The 27,076-nt window shown below is 51.4% G+C and overlaps 1 protein-coding gene across 1 annotated transcript; it reads right to left on the bottom strand.

Moving 5' to 3' along the window:
* Positions 1-1,359: 1,359 nt before the first annotated feature.
* UHMK1 (U2AF homology motif kinase 1) lies at positions 1,360-26,819 on the bottom strand. Its single transcript, XM_075002673.1, has 8 exons — positions 26,478-26,819; positions 23,897-24,189; positions 13,987-14,178; positions 12,301-12,395; positions 10,764-10,840; positions 6,616-6,714; positions 5,172-5,260; positions 1,360-4,654 (listed from the first exon to the last, which is right to left on the bottom strand). The coding sequence occupies exons 1-8, from the start codon at positions 26,719-26,721 to the stop codon at positions 4,508-4,510; spliced, it is 1,236 nt and encodes a 411-aa protein (XP_074858774.1). The 5' UTR covers positions 26,722-26,819; the 3' UTR covers positions 1,360-4,507.
* Positions 26,820-27,076: the final 257 nt, after the last annotated feature.

Here is a 27,076-nt window from a genome sequence, read left to right as displayed (position 1 = left end):
GCTCTTGGGACGCCACGTGCTCTGAGGAAGGGAACGCTCCTGGCTCCCACGAGCTTCTCAACACCAAGCAAGAATCAGCAAAACCAGGGCTGTCCTGCCCACGCCTCCCACCTGATTAAGAGCCACATTCAGCCCCCAGGAGACATAGATAGCTATGTTCTCTGGTGTGACAGCCAGGCGGAGACAGTGTGGGGATAGAATGCCTTGTCTGGAAAGCGAGCCACGTCCATGCAGACCCCCTGTACTAGGATAGGTCTTTGATCACAAAAGGCTCAGCTAGAAAGTGCTTTGGGAGCAGTGTGCGCACCAGGCTTGGGTTGGTCGGGGTCTGAGAAACATCCCTTTAACTGACGTGCTGGTGTGAGCAGCACAGCGCCAGGGAGAGAGAGACTCCTGGGGACACAGCACCTGCTGCTGCTCTGTAGAGCCGGTTTAATGATGCTGACAAGAGTGCTCTCCCCTCTCTGCGTAGAGAGCAGCTGCACAGGAGACCTCGCAGCGAGGCAGCTGCAGCCTTGCACCTGCACTGCCATCAGGTCTCTAGTGCAGACGCAGCCTGAGCATGCAGTGTATTTAGACACCAGAGCATATGAGAGCTGCCAGGGCTCAGACAATGAACAGATGATCTAATGCCTTTCACAGCCAGGCATTCACCTTCAGGAGGAAGGAGAAAACTTCTTGGCCTCGGAGGACAGAACAAGACGCAACGGGCTTAAACTGCAGCAAGGGAGGTTTAGGTTGGACATTAGGAAAAAGTTCCTAACTGTCAGGGTGGTCAAACACTGCAATAAATTGCCAAGGGAGGTTGTGGAATCTCCATCTCTGGAGATATTTAAGAACAGGTGAGATAAATGTCTCTCAGGGATGGTCTAGACAGCACATTGTCCTGCAATGAGGGCAGGGGGCTGGAGTCAGTGGCCTCTCAAGGTCCCTTCCAGTTCTAGTATTCTAAGATTCTATAAATACCTTTGCTTAGACAGGAACACGGATCTCATATGACCCAGCAGTCCAGGGGCCAGACTCCTGCTGCCTTGACTCTGCCAAACTGCCACGACAGCCACAGGCGCACCCACCAACAGATTTTTTTCCAAGAGGCCATGAACCTTGACTGCTCCACAGCAAGGCTCAAAAGGCAAACAGAACAGCTATGAGCTGCCTAAGGGGTGTTTGGGCAGGTTTCCCTCCAGAACTGGTGGTTCTGCTTTAACAATTTCTGTACAGCATTCGGCTGAAGCCACAGAGGAAATGTAACCGCTCACAGGGTGAGCGGCCAGGACTAACCCCCAGAAACAGCGTCCCAGGATCCTTACTAGGGTGCCCTGCGGCATCCCAAGAAACAAACGTTAGTACAAGTTGTGTGAATGTTGCAGGTTTATTTGGTTCAAATCTATTAAAGCTATTAAACAAAACCCCAGCCAACATCTCTGGCAGCGAGCTCTGCCCAAACCAATAAGAACACCCCCTACAATCCCCCAGGAAGCCCCAGCTCCTCTCCAAGGGGCTCTGTGAGCAAAGCAGGCAGCTAACACCACTCTCCCTTGCAAAGAAGCAAAGGCTGGGCTCCAGCTAGCAATGTTCCTTCCCCCATGCACTCCGAACACAAGGCTCCCAAGCCCCAGCCTTGGGGTGCCTGGCAATGGGCAGTTTCAGGAAGCAGCTGCTCTTCCTGCCCATCCCCAGATGGGCCCTAGCAGGGAGAGAGTTCAGGTGGGCGAGGCAGGGAGTGAGCAGAGGCCTGTATAGAACTTGGGGAGCAGCTGAACACCCCAAGTCTGTTATTAGCCCTTAATGAGGAATGGGGGACAGACCCAGCGCAGCCTGTTCCAAGGGTCAGTCAGAATGGAGATTAGGAAAGCAAGGAATACTCAGCAACAGAGGCCACCTTCTTCCCAGCAAGGGAGAGACCCATGAAGGGGCAAGACTCAGGTGGGGCTTTCTACTAGAGCTGGAGGGAGCTGTGGCACGTCAGGGCCTTCCAAGCCACACAGCTTGCATGGATACGCAAGAGACTGTCCTGGGAGCAGCCAATGGCTAGAGAAGCAGCTCCCGAGAGGCAGGAAAGATGGACGGACCTTGGGGATCCAGAGAGACGTCCCCAGGCAGCTCTTTGACATGGACCTGGCTGAGTGGGAGCTCCTCCTAAGGGGAAAAGGCTCATTGACTGGGGCGCAAATTGCCTCTCAGCCAGGCAGGCTGCGGAGAAGCTGGTGACCTGCCACCCAAGGGAAACTCCACATCCCAGCAATGCTGGAGCGGGTGAGAGCTCCCCCAGGCCAGGGCTACGCAGCTTCGGGGAGGGTCACATTTACACCAGGTAGAACAGGTCCAAGTGGAGAGGACGTCAGGTCAGTTGACAAGGATTTCACATGGCCACCCTCAGACAGAGGGCGTGTCAAAGCCACATGAATTAACATGGCAGCGTCTCCAGTGCAGACAAGAACTTGGCGTTCTCCCCTGGGACTCAGCCTAGCACATGGTAGCAGGTTCTTCAGTAACAGGACAGTTTAAACTATCCAGACCCTAAACGTCCATAAATATAAACCAGCTCTTCAGACACTGCAAACCAACTCCTGGACACTCAAACGTCCTGGCAAGGCCAGCTAAGCACAGGCAAGCAACGCATGCACAGCCGGACTCCCCGGGTGAAGTCCTGCTCGGGATAACCTGAGCCGCGCCTCGCAACAGACTGAGCAGCAACTCACAAGCGCCTTTGTAAAACCTTTTCGGATTTTTACCAAACTCCCCAGAAAAACCTCCGCCTTGAATGAGAAGCAGCAGGGAACCAGGAGAGGAGGCTCCTTCTGGGGGAGTTAGCGAAGAGTTAAAAATGGGGCTTATAACAGGAAACTGGCTTGGCAGCAGCCACTTCCAACCAATACTGAGAAGGAACGAAGCCAAGTGCTGCAGAGGGACCCTTGCACTACACACCTCAGGTGCTCACTGGCAATAATCAGCAGGAAAGGGCAGGTGCAGAATGCTGGAACTCCAGCCTGGGCAGGGCACTAGCAGCATATTGCAGTTAGACCACTGCACTTTTCTGCGCAGAGTCCAACTGCTGCAGAAGATGCTGTCACTGGGGCTTGGGATTGGAGGGCTCTCCTCAGCAGTTAAACCAGTGCAGCAGGTGCAGCTCAGGACGTGTCGCTTCTGCACTCTTCTCCTGTGCCTGTCACTCGAAGGAGGGGTCTGTGCACACTGCATTCTAGCAGCTCTCGCCCAGTACTAAAGCACTGCAAGTGGAGCAAGAGCAGGATCCAGGCTGTTCTGGCAAGAGAAGCAGCAACATAGGCCTGCTAACCCTGCAGACCTCCTGGCACTAGGATGCATCACCTGGGAGGAGGTCCATAGCATTCAAGTAGGATTATTTCAAGGATCCTTGTTATACAAAATTTTGGATTGTCTCAGGCCCTTTGTGTACCCCATGGAGAGCCGAAAGTGACAGTGCTTACTACCACAATTCTAACAGACCAACGCCTGATAAAGCAAAAGCACCACAAGCTACAACACAAGCAACATATTTCCCTTAAAAGTCTTCAGAGCAGGCCTCCTCCTGAGCCTTTGGAAGGACTGCTGTGTGCTCTGGGATACCGTTAATGACAGCTGGCTAGGGTTGCTTCCGGTACTGGAACTAAGCCAAGGAATGTCAGCTGCAACAGAGGACTCCGTGTATGGCAGCAAGGTGTACCATCACGGTTGTATGGTATTACAGGGGTCAGGACTACAACTGGTCCTTTCCCTAAAGGTGCTTAATGGGATTCCATGTTCATCCGGCCTGGATAAGCCAGTAAACTCACGCTGCTGCAGTGTCTTGCTCTCAGACAGAAGTCTGTCTTCACTGACACCAACACTCAGTTTCCCAACATGACACAAGCAGACATTAGAGCAGAGGAAATTTTATGGGTCACTCTGGGTCAGGTGTCAGTGATTGTGGAACCCCCTGGTCCCAATGATTACCAGTTTTTTGGGAGGGTAGACCTAACACATGCCCCACTCACCTCAGAGACACAGGGGCTTCTGCTTGCTTTTTTGCCTCAGATAACAGAAAAACAAAGTGTGGTTTTCTCTGCTCCTGCTGCACGGCCTCTGAGGGGGCTCCTGCACCACCATGAATATTTTAACAGAAATCCTTTCCCTTAATGACTGCTTGTATCAAGACCCTGAAGCAACATTTTAACAGTTTAAACCAGACATCACCTCAATTGCTTAGATACTGAGTCTCCAGCGAAGGCCAGAACACTACCTACACCAGTCACCTAATGGCCTTCCAGGGCATGCAAAAGCCACCTGGCTCCATAACCAAACAAGCAAACTCAGATCATTTGAGAGCCACCTGGGCTACCTTTGTACAGCAGGAAGCAGCACTAGAGGGCACCAGCTGCACTTTCTAACCTGCACAGATCTCCATTCAAAGCGACTCAAAAGCAGGGCTAGGAAGCTCTTTGTACAGTCAGGTGCAGATCACGGCAATGAGGAAGAGGCACTGCTGACTCTCCACAAGCTGCGGCTGCTAGAGCAATGTTTGGTACAGATAGCCTCTCTTATAGGCACTCAGGGGGTAAAATGTGGCCACAACAAATTTGCCATCAAACATTCTTCCAGTAAGCAATTTTTGGGCAGCTTTGGAATCAGCAGCACTTGCATATTCAACGAAGACCTGGGGAGAGAGAGACAAGGACATCACTCCCACTGCATCAAAGACCACAGGATTTCCATCATCACCCACTGGTGGGGTAGGTTTAGCTGTATTTCTATCCTCCCTAGGGAGAAATTATTCCAGTGGAACTGCTTTCCTTGCCCGCAGCACCAGACCCATGTGACTACAGGCACAGGGAGAGGGTCTCAGCCCAAGTCTGCACGGAGGAGAGTTAAGATTCTATCAGCCATTCCTCTGGACTAGGCATTTTGCAAGTTGGGAAATAGTTATCTGGTGCTGAACATCCTGATATGCCTTTTTCTTGCCCCACTTTCCTCCTCTTCTGCCAGGGACACCCCCAAACCCAACCTGTTTGGCATCTCCTAGAATAGGAAACAGCCAGCTTGCCAAATGCATGCTGCTGCACGTCAGACCCAGGCATGTCTCGCTGCACAGCACTTTGGCCAGAATGCCACCTTAACATTGGATAGCACAGCTGGAAGCACACAAATCAAGGCCCCTCTCCCTCCACACTTACTTGGCCTTTGCCGGGATTCTCCTTTGGAACAAGCATGGAAACCACCGAGCCATATTTCTGACACTCCTCTCTTATGTCTTCCAGCACATCTGAGGGCAGAGAAAGCCATTGGGCTGGTGCTAGGCAAACAGTTACTACCAGTTATGAGCACATGAGGGTAATCCAACTGAAGGACAGCTTTGCACAGGGTGGAACACAGGCAGCCCAGGCGCAGTCTGGCTCAGTCACTTCTGACCGTACACTTAATTCTCCTGCTTGATCTGTGTGCATCAGACTCTCTCAGTGCCTGAGTGAGCTGGAAACTGCATGGAGCTGGCTATGGCTAAGATTGAGGAGGCGTGCCAAAGGCAGGGCACGGCACATAGTGAAGTAACTTGCCAAAGCTGTGGCTAAGGTAGACCTGGAGAGTTCAAGTCAATAAAATGGTTTGCCCAAATACCCTCCAAGTTGGTGAGAGAATTCTCTGCTGGCCACCTGGTTTGCCACGGGTGGAACTGCTGGTGCAGGTTTTCAGAAAAGGGATGATATCAGGATTAGCCTGAAAAGCAGCTGGCATTGCTCTGCAAGGAGACACACTGGAAGGAAGGACGGACGCCTCCTATGTGCTAGGCCGAGAGGAAGGAGTTCCAGAGAGCACACCCAGCTGCTCTTCGCAGCTTTCATAGCTTCCTACCTGCTCCACCTCCCCACAGCTATTGGATCTGCTGCAGGAGGAACCAGGTGCCCAGTGTGGCCTCCATCAGCTACCGCAGATTTTAAAGACTGATGTTTGGGACCAAAATTCAGTCATGGGGGAGAACCTGTGGAGCCAGGGCACCTGCTCAGCTAACATGTGCTCCATGAACTCTGCACTGTGGTACCAGGGATGTCCGAGGGAGCAGGAATGCTACAGCACCAGCTCCAGCACCTTCCTGCTACCCACATGGGCACGTGATGCTTCCAAGACACCCTACACTCGTGTGAGCAGTAGGCAGCAAACCCACTATGGTGCTGGAAGAGTATCTCTCTCATGATCCTCCAGCTCTTTTTGAGCCCCAGTAACTTCACCTCTCCCACCAGGAGTCAAGCACTGCAGGGAAAGATGCCTTGGTGTGGAGCGGGGTGGGAACTGCTGTATCTCCCTAGCCGTTTAGGTGTCTCAGTGACTGTTCTACTCCCTGGGAAGGGACAATGGTCCTACGGCTCTGCTGTTGCCCACTAATTTCAAATCTCAGCCCGTGTATGAATGGCCTCACACTATGTTTCCACAGGCTCTCCCCCTGCCCCCGCTCGGCGCACTCAGGCACATGGTTATGTGCTCAAGGCAGCCTTCTAGCCATCCATGAACCAGCTGAGGTTCTTTGCCCCCTTTGCTTGTACTGCTGAACTCACACCCACTTCTGGCCCTGACAACATGCTGGGCTGTGGGCTTGCACAGTGCCATCATCGCACTGTCGATACTGACCTTCGTACTCTTCTTCACTCTGAAGACAGGTGTCACTCAAAACATTCAGCAGCCTTAGCACAGGAGTCGGAAGCATCACCAGATCTTCAATATGGGGAGCTGCTTTGCCAGCCCAGGTTTCCGTGGAAGGAAAGGGAGGGGAGGAGAAAGCCTGGATCAGTATTTACACTTTCGGTGGTACCCTTCCAGTCCCTCTCCCCACAGTCACATAACACCCCATAGCCACACTGTGCAGCTGGCCTCAATCTGCACCAGGACAAAACTCCCTTCCAGGGCCTGTGAGAACACCAAGGCCAGGAGGTTAGCTTGCTCAGCGATGGAGGCTGAAAGTGCTTTCAAAGGCAGCACCGGTCTGAAGCAAGCTTAGGATTACTACCATTTAGCATGGATTCAGGTGCTGACATGGGCCCCCACGGTGAAGGCAGCTGGCCAAGGTTGTTTCTTATAGAGCATGGTATAAAGCCCTTCTGCCCCATCAGTTATCCAACTTCTAATTCTCCTCTGACCATCCCATCACCGCTGGGCCCCCTGCTAAAGCACACTCCTTCCACCAGTGCCATGCATGTGCTCCTTCACCTGTTCCAGTCCACAGCCTTCAGCCCCCTTTCCCTGTTCCTGAATGCATGTGAAGCAAGAGCTCCCTCCCAAATCCAGCTGTCCACAACTGCAGCATGAAGATCACAGAGTTCGTGTTATCAAAAGCAGACAAAGTGCTGAATTTTTAAATACAACTTTGCCTCGGTGTAGGGCCCTGAACGCTGAGGTGTTTGAGCACACCGTGGAACAGAGTTACAAAGTAAGCCTCCCCTCTCTAAAGCCACTTGCCATGAGAGTCCCACTCTTGGAGAACAAGAAGCTCAAGAGTTGCCTTAGAAATCCTGCCCTCTATGCTTTTGTAGCATTGTGACCAGCAAGGACAGCAAGGCCCTAATAAAGGGTTCATCATCAGGAGAATGAAGATCCCCCCGACAAACCCTAAAGCAATAATAATGACCGTGCCTCCCAAGGCACGAGGTGGCATAAGTTCCTTGCTAGATTGAGGTGGATTGAAACCAGGCCAGTATGGTGAACCTTTCCTCAGGGCTCTTATCTGCAGGTTACAGCAGTGGGGAGAGCAAGGAGGCAGTCCCTGGAGCTTTTACTCAGCTCTACCTCTGCCCAGTTAGCTGGGGTCCAGGAAAGTCTTGGAGAGGAGCCTCTGTAAGACATGCGTAGGGCCCTCCAAATTAAAGGTGGAGGGGTGTGAATGAGAATACCAACCTGGTAAACAGCAATCTCTCCTAGAATGACTTCAGATCACCACCACCTTGCTACACATACACTGGGAGGTGCAGCTGTCCAGAGCAAGAGTGGGAGGAAGGAAGAATTAACAAGCTTCTAAAGGGAGTGGATCCATTTAGGAACGAACATCCCATGTCCAGTATAAGGCACCGGTCGGAGGGCATGCCTACATGAACATTTAGCCAACAGCTCTGTAGCATCCTACAGACTAACAGTTAAGTCAACAAGAGACTATGAACATCTAACTCACAGTAAACCGGAGTGTGAATCTTCTCCACCGCAGCCTGCCACAGCCCAAGTGTCCACGTGGACCCTGCTGATTTGCATGAACAATTTGTCAGTGTGATGTGATTGAGCTCTACTTCAAAGTGCGCTAGTGAACTGTTAATGCACTTCAGCGGGACCCACATGCACAGCTACTCCAGGGCAGGCCAGTGCAGGGTAGATTCACACTGCTTCTGAGTACAAACAAGCCCTGAGTATGCTGAGACAGTACTATGAACCTTGCCAACACGATGCTCCTGTTCCTGGGCCTGCAGACCTGCCTGGCGTAGTGGTACCACACCCAGGAATTCTCTCTGGGGACTTGGAAGTCTCCTTCTGATGTGGCCAGAAGCTCCAAGCACTGTAACAGACTGAGCCATGGACAGAGAGGAGGCACTGCTGACCTGGATGCATCTGTGACCATTCCTTCATTGTTATGGGACCAGTCACATATCTGCAGCAGCACTGAGGTGATGCTGCTCAAAGGGCGTCTTGCTCCTGGACAGCATCTTGCTAGCAAGGGAGGGAAAAACAGGTGTGTCGTCTTCTGCTGGACAGGAAGCAGCCAGCATGGAACAGCCCAGTACCAGGAACTGCCAATTAAGAGCTCCTCATATAGGGAAATGACAGATACTTCCCGCATTGTCACTGCTGAAGCAGAGACTCATTCGTCCCTAATTCAGCAGCTAGCCACTGCTTCCAACCTCAGTCCCTGTCATAAGGAGAGGCCAGCCCACAATCCCTCTCAGCTGCTAGTACCTTATCCAGGGGCAGCTCCAATCCAATCAACTGGCCTGTGGGGTGAGGGTATCAGAGTGAGAAAGTAGATGACAGGGAGTGTTCCCCGTTAGCAGAGCATGTGAACAGCCACCCAGGAGAAATTCAGGTACCACCCAGCTGATTAGCAGGGCACCCAGAGCTACTCAAAATGGGTGGCGTGTTTCTATTGGTGGTGCACATAACAAAATGCATTCCACCCATGGATGGAAAACCTTGGAGGGCGTGTTGATGACACGTTCGTCCGCAGCGTAAGCCAGCTTCCCAGCAGAACTGAAGTAGAGAACATTGACCTGCTGCGCAGACGTGAAAACTTCAAGAGCTCTTCTAGGTGAAGTCCTCAAGAAAGCCCCAATCAATGCTTCCACTTGCAGCACTGCCTCAGACACACAAACAGCCAGAGAGAGGCTTTGAACAGCACCATAGAGGCATGAGCAATAGCACTAGGAACTAAGCTAGGATGGAGAAGCAATACAGGAACTGCAATCTGAAGCACTGAGCAGAACCCAGGGGATCTCTGGGTGAAACAGAGCCAGGGCAGACTGCTGAGATGCTGGCCCTCCTGGAGTTCTGCTAGTGACCCAGTGCAGCATAGCCACAGATGCCTAGAACTCTGCCCCACATGGCATTAGGACACGGAGCAACTCACTGATCTACTATCCTGAGTTAGTGTCCTTGTGGAGAAGAGGGTTCTGCTGCTCCATCAATAGGACAAAGGCATAAAACACCAAGCCTCAGACATTCTCCAGTTGAAAGCATCAATGCATCATCCCAGGCAGACTCCACATGAAGCCCCTTGAAGAACGCAATGGAAAGCAACTCTTAAATCCACACTGAGCTTCTGTGCTTTGCTAAGCAAGAGAAATCCACAACTCTTCCTCTCAGAAAGGTTTCAGTACCAAGCCCTCCTGCACCCCCCTGCTGTCGTCTCCAGGAAGCCCAGCTAACAGGCTTTGGTGCAACATGGTGCCCAAGATTTCAGGGCATCAGGAACTAGGAGCTTTGATGGTGAAAAGCTGCCACCTGTCCACTGATTGAAATGGGACCCAGTATGGAGCAGGCAGGTCAGAACAGACAGAAGTGCTGCTTTTCTGCACCCAGGTCGCGGAGATGCAAGTTCCTTTCTTGAGCTGTAGCCAGTTAACACTTATTGGGTTTGCCTATGAGACACATATTGGCCTAGATCCCTGGAGAGGTTACACAGCTCCCATGTGCTGACAGCCACGTAAGCGGATTTCTCACAGATCTCCTGGTGCTGGAAAGCTTCGCAGAGGGCATACAGCTGTTCTCCACGCTCCTCCGAGAGCAGAATCCAACTCAACTGAGCGAAGTGACCTGGCTCATAGGGCTTCGCTGACTCTCCTGTGGAGACGTTACCATTGCTCAGCCTGCGATGAGCACAGATGTACCTGTGCTGCCCCCACTAGCCAGCACGCGTAGCGAGGAAGGTCTTAGCTGCTGGGCACTTCAGAGGACTGGGGCCTCACATGGCAGTAGCTGCCAGATGCCTACAAAGATAGCTCTGGCTTTCACCCCTGGGCATTTCTCCAGAGCTCAGCAACACTGATGCCATGGAGCATCTCTGCTGCCACCCTGCCAGATGGCCTCAGCAGGTGTGGCAGCATCCTTCCGACATGGCCACAATGCAAGAGCACAGGCCCACCCCCTGTTCCACAGCACCAAGTCAGGAGTAACATGATTACTGGAATAATACTGGGAGCCTCCATGAAGACAGCCTGAGGGGCTACACAGCGCCAACAGGACAGGCACAAGGGCTCCTTCTCCTGGGTGTTAGAAGCCCGAGGTGGATGGCAGTGCCAGCTTACCAAAGGGAATGCTGAAGAAGGGGCTGCATAAGGCCTTTGCAGCAGTGGCTCTTTTCACTTGGTCGCTGTGAAGCATGCTGGAAGAGAAAGGGAGCTGTTACGTGTCTGCTCACAGAACCCCCACGGCAAAGAGATCTGCATTCCAAGTGAGGCCGGAACCTGACAAATGAACCCCACAGCATGTCTGCCCCTTGCAGCACTACACATGGGATTTGTGAGCACCTGCTTTTATCCATAGCATCTGGTAACTTGGGCTTTACAGCCACCTTAAAGGGTTTTGTATAAGAGTGTCTGGTGACTAATATTTCAAGACTCATCCACCAAAACAGCATTTGGAAAGTGACAGATTTTTAGCACTGGCTACATTCATAAGCAGTTTCACGTATACGATGGGTCACAACCCCGGCACGGGTGTCAAGAGTGCCACATGAGCTGATTTTCATCAGTCTGCACAGCGGGAGCTCAGCCCCATCCCTCTCCCCCATGCAGCCAGGAGCTCGTCATGCCGCCTGTGGATTAACACTGACCAGCTAATGCTACCAGCCACCACCTAGACAGTAAAGCTCTGCGTCTATTTGTCTATTAATGAAGCTGTCGTAAGTAGGACTATTAACAACTTTAAAAAGCATCACCGACACTCATACCATACAGAGATGTAAAAAGGTCAAATTTCAGCACTCCACCTCAGAAAGGTTGCTGCCCCCGGGTCTACACCACCAGTTACAACCATCTGAGAAAACTGGCCAGGAGATGCTGCATGATGGGTGCTCCAGTCCATCCGCTCACAGCCAGAGGGGCGTTCTGTGAAGAGCCTCTGCATATTCCCATTTAGGGGAGGCCTGGCTATCGTGCCAGTGACCTAGAACCTTCTGGGAAAAGCCATGACCACGGGGGCTCTCCACACCGGATGCTTAGTGACAAACTGCTATCCCTTCTCCAAGCCTCCACTCTTATGCCCTCTTCCCTGGAAGCTCTGACTCAGCCAGGGCTCAGAGCTTCCCCCACGAGCAGCCAGGAAGTGACTTGACTGGAGCTCAGGACATGGGAAGTCAGTTTCTTTGCTGATAAACTTACTGCTGCTACCTGGGACAAATCTTGGCTGCCGCCGTGCTGGAGCCCTCTTCTCTACAAGCTAAGAAAGTCAGAGCTACAAATGCCCCTGTTAGCACCTTACTGATATCGCAGGGGAACCTCACATTTCCTCAAACATCCTTCTTCTACTGGCTGAGAGCGGCCGTCAAAGCCTCATCACTGTTGATAGTTTTATACAAACTCCTCCCACCACATTTGCCAGGAGGCTTCAGTGAGGGTGCTAGTCCAGGCAGTGTGCAGTGTTCTCAGCACCCACTCTGTACAGCCCCACTCACACAGCAGCTACAATACCAGGAGCCAGGTGCTCTTGGAGAGAGACTGCTAGTACAACCGCAGGGCTGCTTAGGTGAGGACTGCAGCACTTCTTGGTATGTGAATACACAACAAAGCTTTACATGTAGAACATTACACATGGATCAGCACACTTGTGCTATTTGCAATATACCTCTTGATAAGGTCTCTGAGGTGATAGGCTGGGATGGCAGAGTTTACCACACCTTCGCTGGCAAAAATGTGATCAATGATGGCAGAACTGTTTGCCTGGAAAGCAAAAGCAGCCAGGGTTAGAAAACTAAAATCCCAGGGTGAACATTCACCAAACACGGAAACCAAGGAGGCATTTCCTACTCTTAGGGCCCTTCCAGATTTCACAGCCCACTTTGGTCAATTTCATGGCCAGAGTTCTAAAACTGGTCAATTTCATGATTTCAGGTGTTTATGTTTGATATTTCAGTGCTGTCACCATAGGGGTCCTGACCCTAAAAGGGACTGAGTGTGGTCACAAAGTCACTGTAGGGCATCTGCAGGATTACCAGCATCACTTCCGTGCTGCCTGCAGAGCTGGGCTCAGACGGCAGTCACAGAGATTCCAGCAGCAAGCAGAGGTTCCAGAGATAGAGATGAGTCTGGTCTCCTCATGTTGGTGGAAGAGCCTCCCTGGGAGCTCCTAGGTGCTAGCCCTGGCCAGTGGTGGACTAACGTAAGGACCCCCAAGGTCCCAGTGCTCTGGACAATTTGGGAGTCCTGAGGCATAGGGAGGGGGCAAGCCACAGCACCCTAAGCCAGCTATGCCATTTCAATTAAACTGCTGTTGTATGACTACTCTATGCTCGGCAAAGAACACTAGCCGCTTTTGCATCCACACATAGCGATGCACTGTGGATGGCCTTCCCTCTGTAACTGGCCACAGGGTGCTTTGGGAAGGGCTTGCAAGGCCTGACAGGACAAGCATAGCCTCATACAATGCAGGTTTCTCAATCCAATTGTTCCCTGGGCATCCTACCAGATTGCCAGATGCTTTGCACCTGAAGTGGTGGGGAGGGGCAGAATGCACCTCAAGGGGCATGTAATGAAGGAGACTGTCAGTATGCTGCGTCCAAACTCAGAGAGCTGTAGAAACAACCAGTCCTGAGGCAGGGGAGGGGGCATTCCCAACATCAGACCCTGGCTCTGCACAGTACTTCAGTCTCTCTCCCTCTCATTCTCACGCTCACCCACCCTGCCCTGGCCTGCCTGCCTAGTGCAGGAGATAGCAGCATTCCAACTGCACAATTTGCTCTTCGCTGCAAAGGCAGAGCAGCGCACACAGCCATCAGAGCCTCTCCAAGCTGTTACAGAGAAGGGGCACAGGCCTGCAGGGCAGCCTAGGATCGCATAGGGCATCCTGGGAGCAGCCAGTTGTGGTGACACTATCACTGTAGACACTGCCATTCATTCTCTGCCGATCCGGGTTGGCTGCAAAACGCTCTCTGCCTCTCATCACGGTGGTTTTATTTCCTGCCAGAAGTGGCACTGCAGCGTGTGCACCTCTGCTATTCTGTCACAAAACTCTGCAGAGTAGACAAGGCCCTAGTCTCCCACCACAGTCCTGAAGCCTGAGCATTTCACCCATCCTGCAGCGTGAACCAGGTCCCAGAGAGAGACCACCACCCTGCAGGACAAGTGCAATTTGAATGCTCTAGAACAGTAGCTCTGCAGAAGACTGAATAAGGAACTAAAGGGACAATTTCAGTACATTTTTGGGGCACTAGGAACAGCATCACACAAGCAGGAGAAAACAAGAGAGCACAAGTTTCTCCAGCACAAAATAATGCCAGTGGATTTGGAGATCCAAAGAGCAGGTTTTCCTCACCTTCCATTCCTGAGTTTGGACTGTGTGTTTCAGTTTCATTCCTGAGAACATTTCCAGTAAAACAATTCCTAGACTCCACAGATCTATAGCAGAGGTACATTCTGTTTCACTCTGGAGCCCCGCCTGAGCCAGGCTGTTCTGCAGCTCTGCCTCCGGAGCCCGATAACCATCTGTCTGAATGTATTTCACATCCTAAGGAAGAAGGAACAAATGCTACTAGAACCAGGAATTTGCCAGCTTTTCCAACCCCACCCCTTTTTCCCCACCATAGACCAGCATCCAGCTTCCTTTATGGGCAGGCAGCTGAAGAGAAGCATTGCTAACCCTCCAGGAGCTGTTAAACAGCCAGCCGAGAGAGAGCATCACTATTCTGGTAGCTTAGTTACCAGTTTGTGGAGACACTTTCAAAGAGGACTGTCTCCCAGGAAGAAAACTAGTGGCTCATTTAGACATCAGTGATTTTTACTGGAGATGAAGGTGCCAGGCAGAGACTAAAATCAGTGCAAGCAGAGTCAGCCTGGGAGTCCAACCACCCATCTGGAAAGACAGTTATCTGCTGTGTAACCGGTGTTTGAGATGTGTTGCTCACGTCCATTCCAAGTTGGGGTCTGCGCACGCATATACCCAGTAGCCGGAAGCTTTTTGCCCTAGCCAGTGGCCACAGGGTCGGTGCGGTGCCGATATGGTGACCCATATATGCACCGCCTGCCCCCACCCCGCTCAGTACTTTCTTGCCAGCTACTCCGACAGCGGGGAAGGTGGGAGGGTTTTGGAATGGACATGAGCAACACATCTCAAAGAACACCAGTTACGGAACCAGTAACTGTCTTCTTTTCTTCAAGTGATTGCTCATGTGAATTCCAAGTTGGGTGAATACAAGCCAGCGCCTAGGAGCTGGGGTAGGAGCCCTGAACGGACTGCAGGACAGCCCTGCCCACCGCAGCGTCTTCCTGTGTGTGCTGTGTCAAAGCATAATGTGCTGTAAATGCATGAATTGAGGACCAGGTGGCCACCCTACAGATGTCCTGGATAGGCACCTGCACCAAATATACCACAGATGATGTCTGCACTCTTGTGGAGTGTGCCCTAACCGGAGGGGTAGGAACCCCTGCGAGCTAATAACACTGCTGGATGCACGCCACTATCCAGGAGGAAATCCATTAAGAGGACTTTAAGGCGTTGGGCCCTATCCTTCAAAGTTCTGGGCTTAAAGGCCTTACAAACTGGACAGTGCTCACGCAAGCGTCCTTCCCCCAAGCAAATCAAACAAGCTGAACAGGGGTCACTTTTGGGCATACATGTGCCACATTTTGAACACGTCTTAAAGCCTGGGGAGCCAGGCATTCCCCAGCGCTGAGGTGCAGAGAGGGACGGAAAGTTCAGGCTCAGCTATAAGTTAACGCACTAAGGCTAACTCTGAAGTATTAAAACTATTTACACTACAATAGGCTACTAGCTAAAGAATTGAGCAGAGAAAGAAAGACTTCCAACAGCCGGCAGTGGAGGGGGTGGGGTGGGGGTGTCGGGAAGTGCATATATTAGTCATCATATCGGCACCACTCCAGGGGAGCTGCACTGACCCTATGGCAAAAAGCTTCTGGCCACTGGGCATGCGCCCACGCACACCCCAACTTGGAATGGACATGAGCAATCACTCGAAGAAGAACAGAGAGAATTCTAGATGCTTCAGAGTAAGGTGCCAAGTCCCCAAAATGCTCCTCCGATAATTAATATATAAGGGTAGATATTTTCTGATCTAGCTTATATCACAGAACAGAGAGGATGGACAGTGGCTTCTGTTCAAACACGAGGATTTAGGTTTATAATACTAGACAGACATCTGTAATATGCAGGATGAGAATTTAAAGACACTCTCCTCTCTCTGAAATCAGAAACAGCTGCAGCAATTAATTCTGATTCAGCATTGACACCTCTACTCTTTCATAGCAAAGAGAAAGTAAAATGCAGTTGTTCAGAGTCAAGTCAGGGCGTAGCAGCAGAAAAGAGTTTGACAGTAACTTCTCCAGGCAAAGTGTGGAGCTAGCCAACCTAACCAGGAACCCATTAAGAGAATTAATTTCAATGCCACTAATTGACTGCACATCTCATTCAGATATAGTCTCAAAGTGCCTTTCAACCAAAAGATCCCTAAGCATCTTGTATACTTCATCCTCTTTAGGAGAAGAAATGCAAATAAGGGAGATCGAAAATGCAAATGAAGCACTGATTTACAAATACAAAATAGGAAGAAGGGTTCTTTCACAAATAGGGATTTTTTCTGAAGAAACCCCATCTACACACGTGTTTTTCTTTTCAGAAAATCCTCTTCCAGAAACGTGATCACATGAAATAATGCAAATGAAGTGTGAGATATGTAAATCGGTGCATCATTTGCATTTTTGATCTCCCTCATTTGCATTCCTCCTCCAAAAGGGAACTGCAGCGTAGTCATAGCCAAACTGACGTATGAGCAGAATAAAGGGATTGCTTCACCCATCGCTGAGTGCAGGCGCCTTTGAAGAACACGCTCGAGGTCTGACAACTCAAGGGAACAGCAGCTTATAGCAGAAAGGCAGTATGTGCTAGCTGAACCTGAGAAGAGGTAAGGCCAAATGTAAATCCCAGAGCTGGAATTTAGCCATCTCGACTTCCGGGAAGAGCCAAGATCACTGTCATCACAAATGATCAGGACCTCATTTTACCAGGGAGCCCTCCAAAAGCCCAGCACATCTCCCCCTTTAAGTCTTCGTTGTCTTCTTTCATATGGTTGGTGCAGAGCAGCAGCTACAGTTTCACCTGAACCTGATCAAGGCACGTGGCTACATCAGGAACAGCAGAATGTATTGCAGTCATGCCACCATCATATTTACGAAAGGGGCACTAGGTAGTGATATGTTCAATGGTCTGTCCTGGGGAACAACATTTGCACACCGGAAAGTCCTTGATTTTCCATTTGTGCTTTGGACATCGACATCTATCCCACTTAGTTCGAATTTGGTTCCGAGTTGACCAAGATGCCTGTGGAAAGTCAAACCAAGGGACCTTCGTGGAGGGACCTGGCACAAGGTGCATATTTTTTAAGTCTACTTCAGCCCAGTCTGCTTTGTAATCCTCCCCCAATCAGATCCTGATTGCATGAGGTTAAATGATCGTTCCCAGAAGACCTGCAGGACTTAAGACACTGGGGGGCGGGGGAGGATTGCCAAGGTCTTGGTGAATAAGAAGATAATAGGGATAGCTCAGTGGTTTGAGAACTGGCCTGCCTAACCCAGGGTGTGAGCTCAGTGCCTGAGGCAGCTCATATAGGGATTGGGGGGCAAAAAGATTAAAAAAAAAATCTGTCAGGGATGGTGCTTGCTCCAGCTGCGAGCGCAGGAGACTGGACTTGATGACCTATCAAGGTCCGTTCCAGTTCTATGAGATAGGTATTTCTCCATATATGTTCTCCTGGAGTCGCTGAGCTTCATGGAACTTTGCAGCAGCTCAGTGTATCGGTGGGGGAGCAGCATTAGACAGGACAGGTGGCCTTAGTGGCGGAGTTGACTTAAGGTTTTTGTGATGCATCGCATCACTGTATTCATACCAGTTCCATACCAGTGCACAATATTCAGCTATCGTACATACAAGTGCTACTGCAGATGTTCTCAAGGCTAATCCAAAATAGTTAGTCTAACAAGTGCCTGCCACAAGAATTCTTGTTTTTGAAGGCTAATATTGATGCAGGTTGTCTGGATTATGCTGGCTCTCATTTTCATCTGTGCAGCTACCTTCCCCAGAGGATCATGGAAGAAGAGGGTCCTGCTTTAATGACAGACCAGGAGGCATTTTTATTTAAGAGGGGAACCTTGTCAGAGAACATGAGAATGGCCATACTGGGTCAGACCAAACGTCCATCTAGCTCAGTAGCCTGTCTTCTGTTTAGTCCATTTAGGACATCTGGCACTGGTCGCTGTCAGAACAGATACTCATGGGATCCCTCCCATTACCCATGTTTAGGCTCCAACAGACAGAGGCTAGGGACTCCATTTCTACCCATCCCAGCTAATAAGTATGGATGGATCCAACCTCCATCAATTTATCTAGTTTTTATGAACCCTGTTGAAGTCTTGGTTTTCACAACATGCTCTGGCAAGAAGTTCCACAGACTGACTGTGTTGAGGCCAAACAATCAGAAATAAGGAAATTAAAAGTTGCAGACAAGCATTCCTAGTGGTCACAGAAGGCACCTATAAACCTAAACAATGGTGAGAAGAGAACAAGACACCTTCAGTCTGTTTCCATGGTAATGCTCCAGGCTATTCAGGCTCATGAATGGCTCCCAAGACCAAAAACAGGAAATTCAGCCCAAATGAACCAACAGAAGGCCCAGATGCAAGATGCCAATTAGGATGATTAAGAGAGAATTAGAGGAGCAAACTATCCAGGACAGGAAAGACTCAACACATTCTGCTAGGCAGAGTAGCAAGTCACTAGCACAGCATGGAAGACAGCCAAGGATCCCAAAGTACTTCAGAACGGAGTGGCCGTGTTGCTAACTAAAATAGGCTAATTAAAAATCAGCTACTGCACCAGAGAGTTCAAAGTCAGCAAATCAAACAAATGACCTTAGGAATCACAGACCAGGGAGCCTGCTTTCAGTACCAAGCAAAACAGAAGAAATAACAATCTCATAACATCTAAATGAACAGGATACAACAAGGACAAACCAGGACCCCTTCTGGATCAAAAAACAAATCATGCCCATCACTTCTACTTCAATTGTTAGTGTGTGTCAGCCACAGGGTGGATGAAGGAGAACCTGCTGATAGAATGGCTTTGAAGTCCGGATTGCCTGACAGATCCCATCGCAGGAAGCGATTAAACAAATGAAGGAGTCCTGGATGAGCAGCACATCAGCATGATATAAAACAAAACAGCAGAAATGTAGCACTTTAACGATGAAGTGGGTCTGTCCCACGACAACTCACCACAGAATAAATCATTTCGTTAGTCTTTAAAATGCTACATTTCTGCTGTTTTGTTGGAGTACAGACTAACATAAGAACGGCCATACTGGGTCAGACCAAAGGTCCATCCAGCCCAGTATCCTGTCTGCCGACAGTGGCCAGTGTCAGGTGCCCCAGAGGAGGTGAACCGAAGACAATGATCAAGCGATTTGTCTCCTGCCATCTGTCTCCAGCCTTTGACTAAAGGCTAGGGGCACCGTACTTTACCCTTGGCTAATAGCCATTTATGGACCTAACCTCCAAACATTTATCGAGCTCTTTTTTAAACTCTGTTAGAGTCCTAGCCTTCACAGTGTCCTCTGGTAAGGAGTTCCACAGGTTGACTGTGCGCTGTGTGAAGAAAAATTTTCTTTTATTAGTTTTGAACCTACTACCCATTAATTTCATTTGGTGTCCTCTAGTTCTTATATTATGGGAACAAATAAATAACTGTTCTGTATTCACTTTCTCCACACCATTCATGATTTTATATAGCTCTATCATATCGCCCCTCAATCTCCTCTTTTCTACACTGAAAAGTCCCAGTCTCTCTAGCCTCTCCTCATATGGGACCCTTTCCAAACCCTTAATCATTTTACTTGCCCTTTTCTGAACTTTTTCTAACGCCAGTATATCTTTTTTGAGGTGAGGAGACCACATCTGCACACAGTACTCAAGATGGGGGCGTACCATAATTTTATATAGGGGAAGTAAGATATTCTTCATCTTATTTTCTATCCCTTTTTTAATAATTCCTAACATCCTATTTGCTTTACTGACTGCCGCTGCACACTGCGTGGATGTTTTCAGAGAACTATCCACTATAATTCCAAGATCCCTTTCCTGATCTGTTGTAGCTAAATTTGCCCCCATCACATTGTATGTATGGTTGGGGTTATTCTTCCCCAATGTGCATCACCTTATACTTACCCACATTAAATTTCATTTGCTATTTTTCTGCCCAATCACTCAGTTTGCTGAGATCTTTTTGAAGTTCTTCACAATCTACTTTGGTTTTGACTATCCTGAACAGCTTGGTATCATCTGCAAACTTTTCCACCTCACTGATTACCCCTTTACCTAGATCATTGATGAACAAGTTGAACAGGATTGGTCCCAGGACTGACCCTTGGGGAACACCACTAGTTACCCCCCCCCCCACTGTGAAAATGTACCATTTATTCCAACCCTTTGTCTCCTGTCTTTTAACCAGTTTCCAGTCTATGAAAGGATCTTTCCTCCTATCCCATGACCACCTAATTTACATAAAAGAGCCTTTGGTAAGGGACCTTGTCAAAGGCTTTCTGGAAATCTAAGTATATTATGTCCACTGGATCCCCCGTCTGCATGTTTGTTAACCCCTTCAAAGAACTGTAATAGATTAGTAAGACACGACTTCCCTCTACAGAAATCATGCTGACTTTTGCCCAACAAATCATGTTCTTCTACGTGTCTGACAATTTTATTCTTTATTATTGTTTCTACTAATTTGCCCGGTACTGACGTTAGACTTACCGGTCTGTAATTGCCAGGGTCTCCTCTAGAGCCCTTTTTAAATATTGGCGTTATATTAGCTGTCTTCCAGTCACTGGGTACCAAAGCTGATTTAAAGGATAGGTTACAAACCACCATTAATAGCTCTGCAATTTCACATCTGAGTTCTTTCAGAACCCTTGGGTGAATGCCATCTGGTCGTGGAGACTTGTTACTGTTTAGCTGATCAATTAGTTCCAAAACCTCTTCTACTGACACTTCAATCTGGGACAGTTCCTCAGATTTGTCACCTACAAAGGACGGCTCAGATTTGGGAACCTCTGTAATATCCTCAGCCATGAAGACCGAAGCAATGAAATCATTTAGTTTCTATGCAATGGCATTATCTTCCTTGATTGCTCCTTTTATATCTCTGTCGTTCAGGGGTCCCACTGCTTTTTTAGCGGGCTTCCTGCTTCTAATGTACTTAAACATTTTACTATTGTTTTTTGAATTTATGGCTAACTGTTCCTCAAAATCTTTTTTGGCTTTTCTTATTACATTTTTACACTTAATTTGGCAGTGTTTATGTTCCTTTCTATTTTCCTCACTAGGATTTGACTTCCACTTTTTAAAGGATGCCTTTTTATCTCTCACTGCCTCTTTTACATGGTTATTAAGCCACGGTGGCTCTTTTTTAGGTCTCTTACTGTGTTTTTTAATTTGGGGTATACATTTAAGTTGGGCCTCTAATATGGCGTCCTTGAAAAGTTTCCACGCAGCCTGCAGGGATTTTACTTTAGTTACTCTACCTTTTAATTTCTTTTTAAGTAACCTCCTCATTTTTGTATAATTCCCCTTTTAGAAATTAAATGCCAGAGTGTTGGACTGCTGCGGTGTTCTTCCCAACACAGGAATATTAAACGTTATTATGTTATGGTCACTATTTCCAAGCAGTCCTGTAATAGTTACTTCGTGGACCAGATCCTGCGTTCCAGTCAGTACTAGATCGAGAATTGACTCTCCCCTTGTGGGTTCCTGTACCAGCTGCTCCAAGAAGCAGTCATTTAAGGCATCAAGAAATTTTATCTCTGAATCCTGTCCTGAGGTGACATGTACCCAGTCAACATGGGGATAATTGAAATCCCCTATTATTACTGAATTTTTTTTTTTGATAGCCTCTCTAATCTCCCTTAACATCTCAGCATCACTATCACTGCCCTGGTTAGGTGGTCGATAATATATTCCTAGTACCATAGTCCTATCAGAGGAAGGAATTGCTATCCATAACGATTCTATGGAACAATTTGATTCATTTAGGATTTTTACTTCGTTTGAGTCTATATTATCTTTTACATATAGTACCACTCCACCACCCACACGACCCATTCTGTCTTTCACATATATTTTATATGCCAGTATGATTGTGTCCCACTGATTGTCCCCATTCCACCAGGTTTCTGTGCTACCTCTGTAACTATTCATCAGTGTCGTATGTTAACAGTGAGGGCGCCTATGGTTCCTTAGAAGCACTAGTACTGGTTCACACCCAGAAAAGAGGCTGCCCAGAAAGATGCCAACACTGTTCAAAGTAACTGAAGCAAATGAAGGGTGAAGTGCCAAAAAGGGACTAGAGGAGCTGAGTGAATGGGGGCTGCCAGACAAGTCAGTGCTGACTGATACAAGGTAGTGCGCACCAGGATAAATGAAGTGACCTGTCCATACCCTGCGGGCAGGGGTGGGTGGGCTAGTTACAGGAAAAACAAACCAGAGCATCCTTGCAGAGAGCTGCGTGAAGGACAGGAAGATTCAGTAATAGCATCACCCTACCTTGGATGGAACAGAGCCAAAAAAGGGATTCAAAGCTGAGGAAAACTCAATGACTGGAATTTTCATAGGGGTAGAGAGCAAATGCAAGAGACAAAGGGGGATGTGTGTGACAGACTGGAGCAGCTCACAACAGCCTAAGGATGACCCCCTGCTGTCTGTAACCTAAGCTGGCAGGTAACACCTCTTTCCCTGAGCAAAGAGCAGGGAGAAGCCCAGCTGGGTTTGAATCAGAGGCAGCAGTTGGAAGCTGGGCTGAGAGTTGGAAGGCAGCTAGCCTGTGCTGAGGGGAGGGTAGACCACAGATGGGGGTACCCCTTGGGCCTCCTCTCCCCAGGATGGGTTGGAATGGCTGTCTCTGCCTGCTGTACTGACACCGCTGCACTGCACTGTGTCTGTTGACTAAAACTTCCTGTTCTACCTGCTGAGAGAGTGTCACTCCTGCTTGCAGATGGGGGGCAGTGCTTGGGGACCCCGAACCCCATGACAGAGGATCGTATATCAAATAAGGCAGGCAAGAGGAGACCCAATGGACTTGCCAGCCCCCATTTACTCTCTTGCACAATACAAGAACAAGGGACTGTTAGTGTAATTGAAAGGCAACACATTTAGAAAGAAAAAAGCAGTGCTACATGATTGTTTTGATAACACACAGACTAACACAGCTATGTCTGTTACTATTCAACATTTTGGGAAGGTCATTTATACCCCATGTGTAATCACGCAGAGGAACACACAGCCACAAGGTATCAGACTAAAATCCAAGTGAAAACAAGGATTAGACATTTGCACAGATAACAGGAACACCTGCATCCTGTTAGACAAGAAACAAGCCCAAGGCACAGGCCAGCCGCTAGCTATCTGGGATTAGGAAAGCAGCGACCCTAAGACAGTGCTTCCCAAATAGGGTTCCGTGCAACCGGAAGTGAGAACAAGGGTTACATGAGAAAATTCCATCACAATAGCTGACTGCTCTGCGGCTCCCTGCCCTGCCGTCGCTGAAAGAGAAGAACTATATTCAATTGGTTTAACGGCCCGCAGGGCGGTGGGAGGGATCTGGCCATTAAACCAACTGAATTTAGCTCCATTATTTCAGCAGCAGCAGCAGGGCAGGGAGCTGCAGGGTGCCCCGCACTCACCCCACTACCCAAACGGCCCCACCTCTCCAGTGGACATGGCGTGGCTAAGGCCCACCAGTGTAACACCGCCCACAGCAGCGTTCTTTCCAAGGGGCACATGTGGCCACCAGGCATAGGCTGCCCAGACAGCGCCAGGGATGGTTAGTCCTGGGGGCTGGTTTGGGGCTGAGGCAGGTTAATCCTGGGGATAGAGGGCAGGTTTGGGGGCTGAGTGGGGGCCAAAGCCTGGGAATCGAATTCTGCAAAATTCTTTTGAGTTTAAAAGGGTTCTGTGGCCAAATAAAATTGTGAAACACTGGCCCTGGGAGCAGACCACTTCCCGACTACACCTTCCTCTGAAGCACCTGGCCCCTGTGCCATTGGCTCAGGCATGACTCCCAGAGACTGATAACCCTAAGGAGTCACCCACCCTTCAACGTTTCCAGCCAAGCTGACAGGAGCTCAGCGTGGAGACAGAATCAGAATTAAGGAAAGGCTCCTACAAACCTGGTTCCCCTCTTTGAAGCTGAGCCCAAAGTCAATGAGTTTAAAGCACTCCTCCTCTGCACTCCACAGGATGTTGCGCGGCTTGAGATCGGCATGCACGTAGCCCTTGTGGTGAAGGAAAGACAAGGCCTCCAGCATGTCACGGGCACAGTGCTGGATCATCCACATGGAGCAGCCCTGCTGGCTGGAGTAGAGCAGCAGCTCCGACACACTGATGTCCAGCAGCTCCAGCAGGAGGCAGCGAGAAGGGCCGTTCACAGAGAAGGGATTGGTGAACACGCCATACAGCGTCACTGCAAACAGACCAGGCAGAGCCTGGTGAAATCAAAGTGACTCTGAGGTTAGCACCCTACCTGCTCCTCGTCCCTGTAGATCAGTGAGGGACCACACGGGCTGAGAGCAGAGACCATGTGTCAGAGCACATGCATCCCATTGTAAGTTCCAAACCCCAACACACCTACAAAAGTGCTGGCCGTGACAGGGCTCCCTGACACTGTCTGGAACAGGGCACTGCGGAGGGGAGAGTCACCTGAGGGTTAAGATCTTGGATAGTGGCCTCAGGGATTCATGCCCAGCTTGGCCAGCTCACCTGACCTTGGGCAAGGCAGTCTAGGACCGGGGCTCAGAACCTCTCAGGGCTCACAAGGTTACTACATGGGGCCTCACCAGCTGTCAGCCTCCACCGCAACCCTGCTTTGCCTCCAGCAATTATAAAGGTGTCAAACACATAAAATGGCTTGCTGTGAGAAAGGTCCCCAGTACAAAAGGTTAAGAACCACTGCTCGAGCCAGAGTCTCGGGTCCCATCCTTAGAAAAGGGTCAACTCTACATTTTGTCACCCCCCCAAAAAAAAACTAGTCCCAGGGTACACTGTCTGGGAAAGGACTCTCACCAGGTCTCACCATCTGGGCAGCCCCAGCCGGACCTGATGGGATCTAAGCCTGTAGGAGCTGCAGTGAGCTAATAGCTAATGCAAGAGACTCAGTGACAGACTGAAGGCATAAACACAGAGCAGAGATAACTAGCTGGCCTGACTCCGCACTGGAGAGGAGCCTGCAAGTCTGAGGGAGCAACAGACCATGGGGGAGACAAACAGCTGGGAGAGAAGGGGCGGGGGCAGTCCCTAAGCCTGCCTGAGGAGGAGGGCATTGGGTGCCTGGACAGCATGGCCAGGAGGAGGAGGAATCCAAGCAGCAGGGGAAAGACAGCAGGAGCAGACACCTCCCAAGGCAGCACCTAGGTAAGGCATTCCGCACTCTCCTAGCTGTACTGCCCACGTGTGCTACTGCTGCAGGGACTGCCAGGGGCCAGGCGTGACGTAGCAGGGTGGGGGAAACCTCTTTCGCACATGCTGCCCCAGTCCCTGACCTCTGCCATTCCCACACTGCGGCACGCTCCATGGGCTCCAAGCACATGACTAGATGTGCAGGAGGGACGGGCTCAGAAAGCCACAGACCAACACCTCTCATTCTACTCACAAGGCCCAGGCTCCCCTGCACCCTGCATGTGGCCTGGGGGTGGATCTAGGGGGAGCTGTCATGCAGACTGGGATACCACCATTTTAACTCAAACCTGCTCTGCAGCACTGCTCCCTCCCACCTGACCACAGGGCAGCTCCACTGGGGTGGGGCTGGACATCCCACAAGAGCGCCCTGGTCTGTGACCTGCCTCTCCCCTCTCATGACCCCTCCACAGCAGTGAGGGTAGGAAGAGAGTGAAGGGGCTGGTTTGGCGGTGCGCAGAGCCAGCCTGCTAACCCCTCACGCGACATTTGCATTTTGGGCTGGGGGCTCTGGCCCATGAGACAGCAGGGATCCAGGTGCTGGTGCTGCAGTGGGAGCAGGTGGGTAGGGTGCGGGAGGGTCCTAGCCCCTGGCATTTAGCAGGACTCCTGGTCACTGGCGTCAGGGATGAGGAAGGTCCTGCTGCCAAGGAAGTGCAGGGGTCCTGGCCAGTCTTGGCTACAGGGGCAGGGAGGGTGCAGGGGCCCTGGTGGGGAGAGGCGGGGGTCCCAGCTGCTGATGTCAGAGGTGGACGGGGTGTCAGACCTGGGTGGGCAGGAGGCCCCGCTGGGGCTGGGGCTGGGGCCGGGCGCGCTTCCTGCCCAGGCAGTGGGCTGGCAGGTGCAGGAGGTCCCCCAGAGGGATGGGCGCGCTACTGGGTGCGGGGGGCGGAGGAACGTCGTGGGGAGGCGTTGCCTGTCCCGGCAATGCAGATGCTGCAGGGCCAGTTACCGGGGCGGCCGTGGCAGGGGGAGGGGCCCGTTCCCAGGGTGGTTCGCTGGGAAGTGGCGAGGAGGCCGGTACCGAGCCTGGGCGGAACCAGTTTCCCAGGAGAAAGGGGAGACGCGGAGGGCGGTACCGGGGGCCGGACGCGGGGAAGGCCACTACCGGGGGGGGGGGGGGGGGGGCGGAGCCCGGTACCGGGGGCGGCGGCGGGACGCGGGGAAGGCCACTACCGGGGGGGGGGGGGGGGGCAGAGCCCGGTACCGGGGGCGGCGGCGGGACGCAGGGAAGGCCACTACCGGGGGGGGCGGAGCCCGGTACCGGGGGCGGCGGAGGGACGCGGGGGGGGGCGGTACCGATGTTGCGGTGGCCCCGCAGCTGCTCCAGCGCGGCGCGCTCCTTGCCGAAGCCGTAGTCGGGGGCGCAGCGGGCGGCGGGCCAGGGCCGCGCTGGGGGCACGAACTCCTTGACGGCGCCGGGCGGGGCGCGCGGGTCGCCGCAGCAGCGGACGCGGAAGACGGAAGCGGAGGCGCCGCTACCCAGCTGGGCCTGCACCTGCCACAGGCGGCCCAGCGCCTCCAGCAGCGGGGCCCCCGCCATCGCCGCCGCCGCCGCCGCGCCGCGCCGCGGGCCGGCCGCAGCCCCGCCCCCGCTGTGCCCTGCACGGCCGCAGCCCCGCCCCGCTCCGCTCCGCCCGGCGCCGCCGCAGCCCCGCTCCGCTCCGCCCGGCGCCGCCGCAGCCCCGCCCCCTGCCCCGCCCCGCCCCGCTCCGCTGTGCCCGGCGCCGCCGCAGCCCCGCCCAGCGCCTCTGCACCTCGCCCCGCCCCGGCCGCTGCGGCGCTCGCTGGGCCCCGCCCTGGGCTGTGCTGGCGGCCGCGCAGCCTCGCTCGCCCGGAGGCTTTCCGCGAGCGCGGGGACTGGGCGGGTGCGGGGCTGACCCCAGCGCCGCCCGGGC

Source organism: Carettochelys insculpta, chromosome 9 (genome assembly GCF_033958435.1).
Source record: "Carettochelys insculpta isolate YL-2023 chromosome 9, ASM3395843v1, whole genome shotgun sequence".
In the NCBI taxonomy this organism is placed as follows: domain Eukaryota; kingdom Metazoa; phylum Chordata; order Testudines; family Carettochelyidae; genus Carettochelys; species Carettochelys insculpta.
Note: the sequence above shows the minus strand (reverse complement) of the source record. Positions and strands in the feature narration are given on the sequence as shown.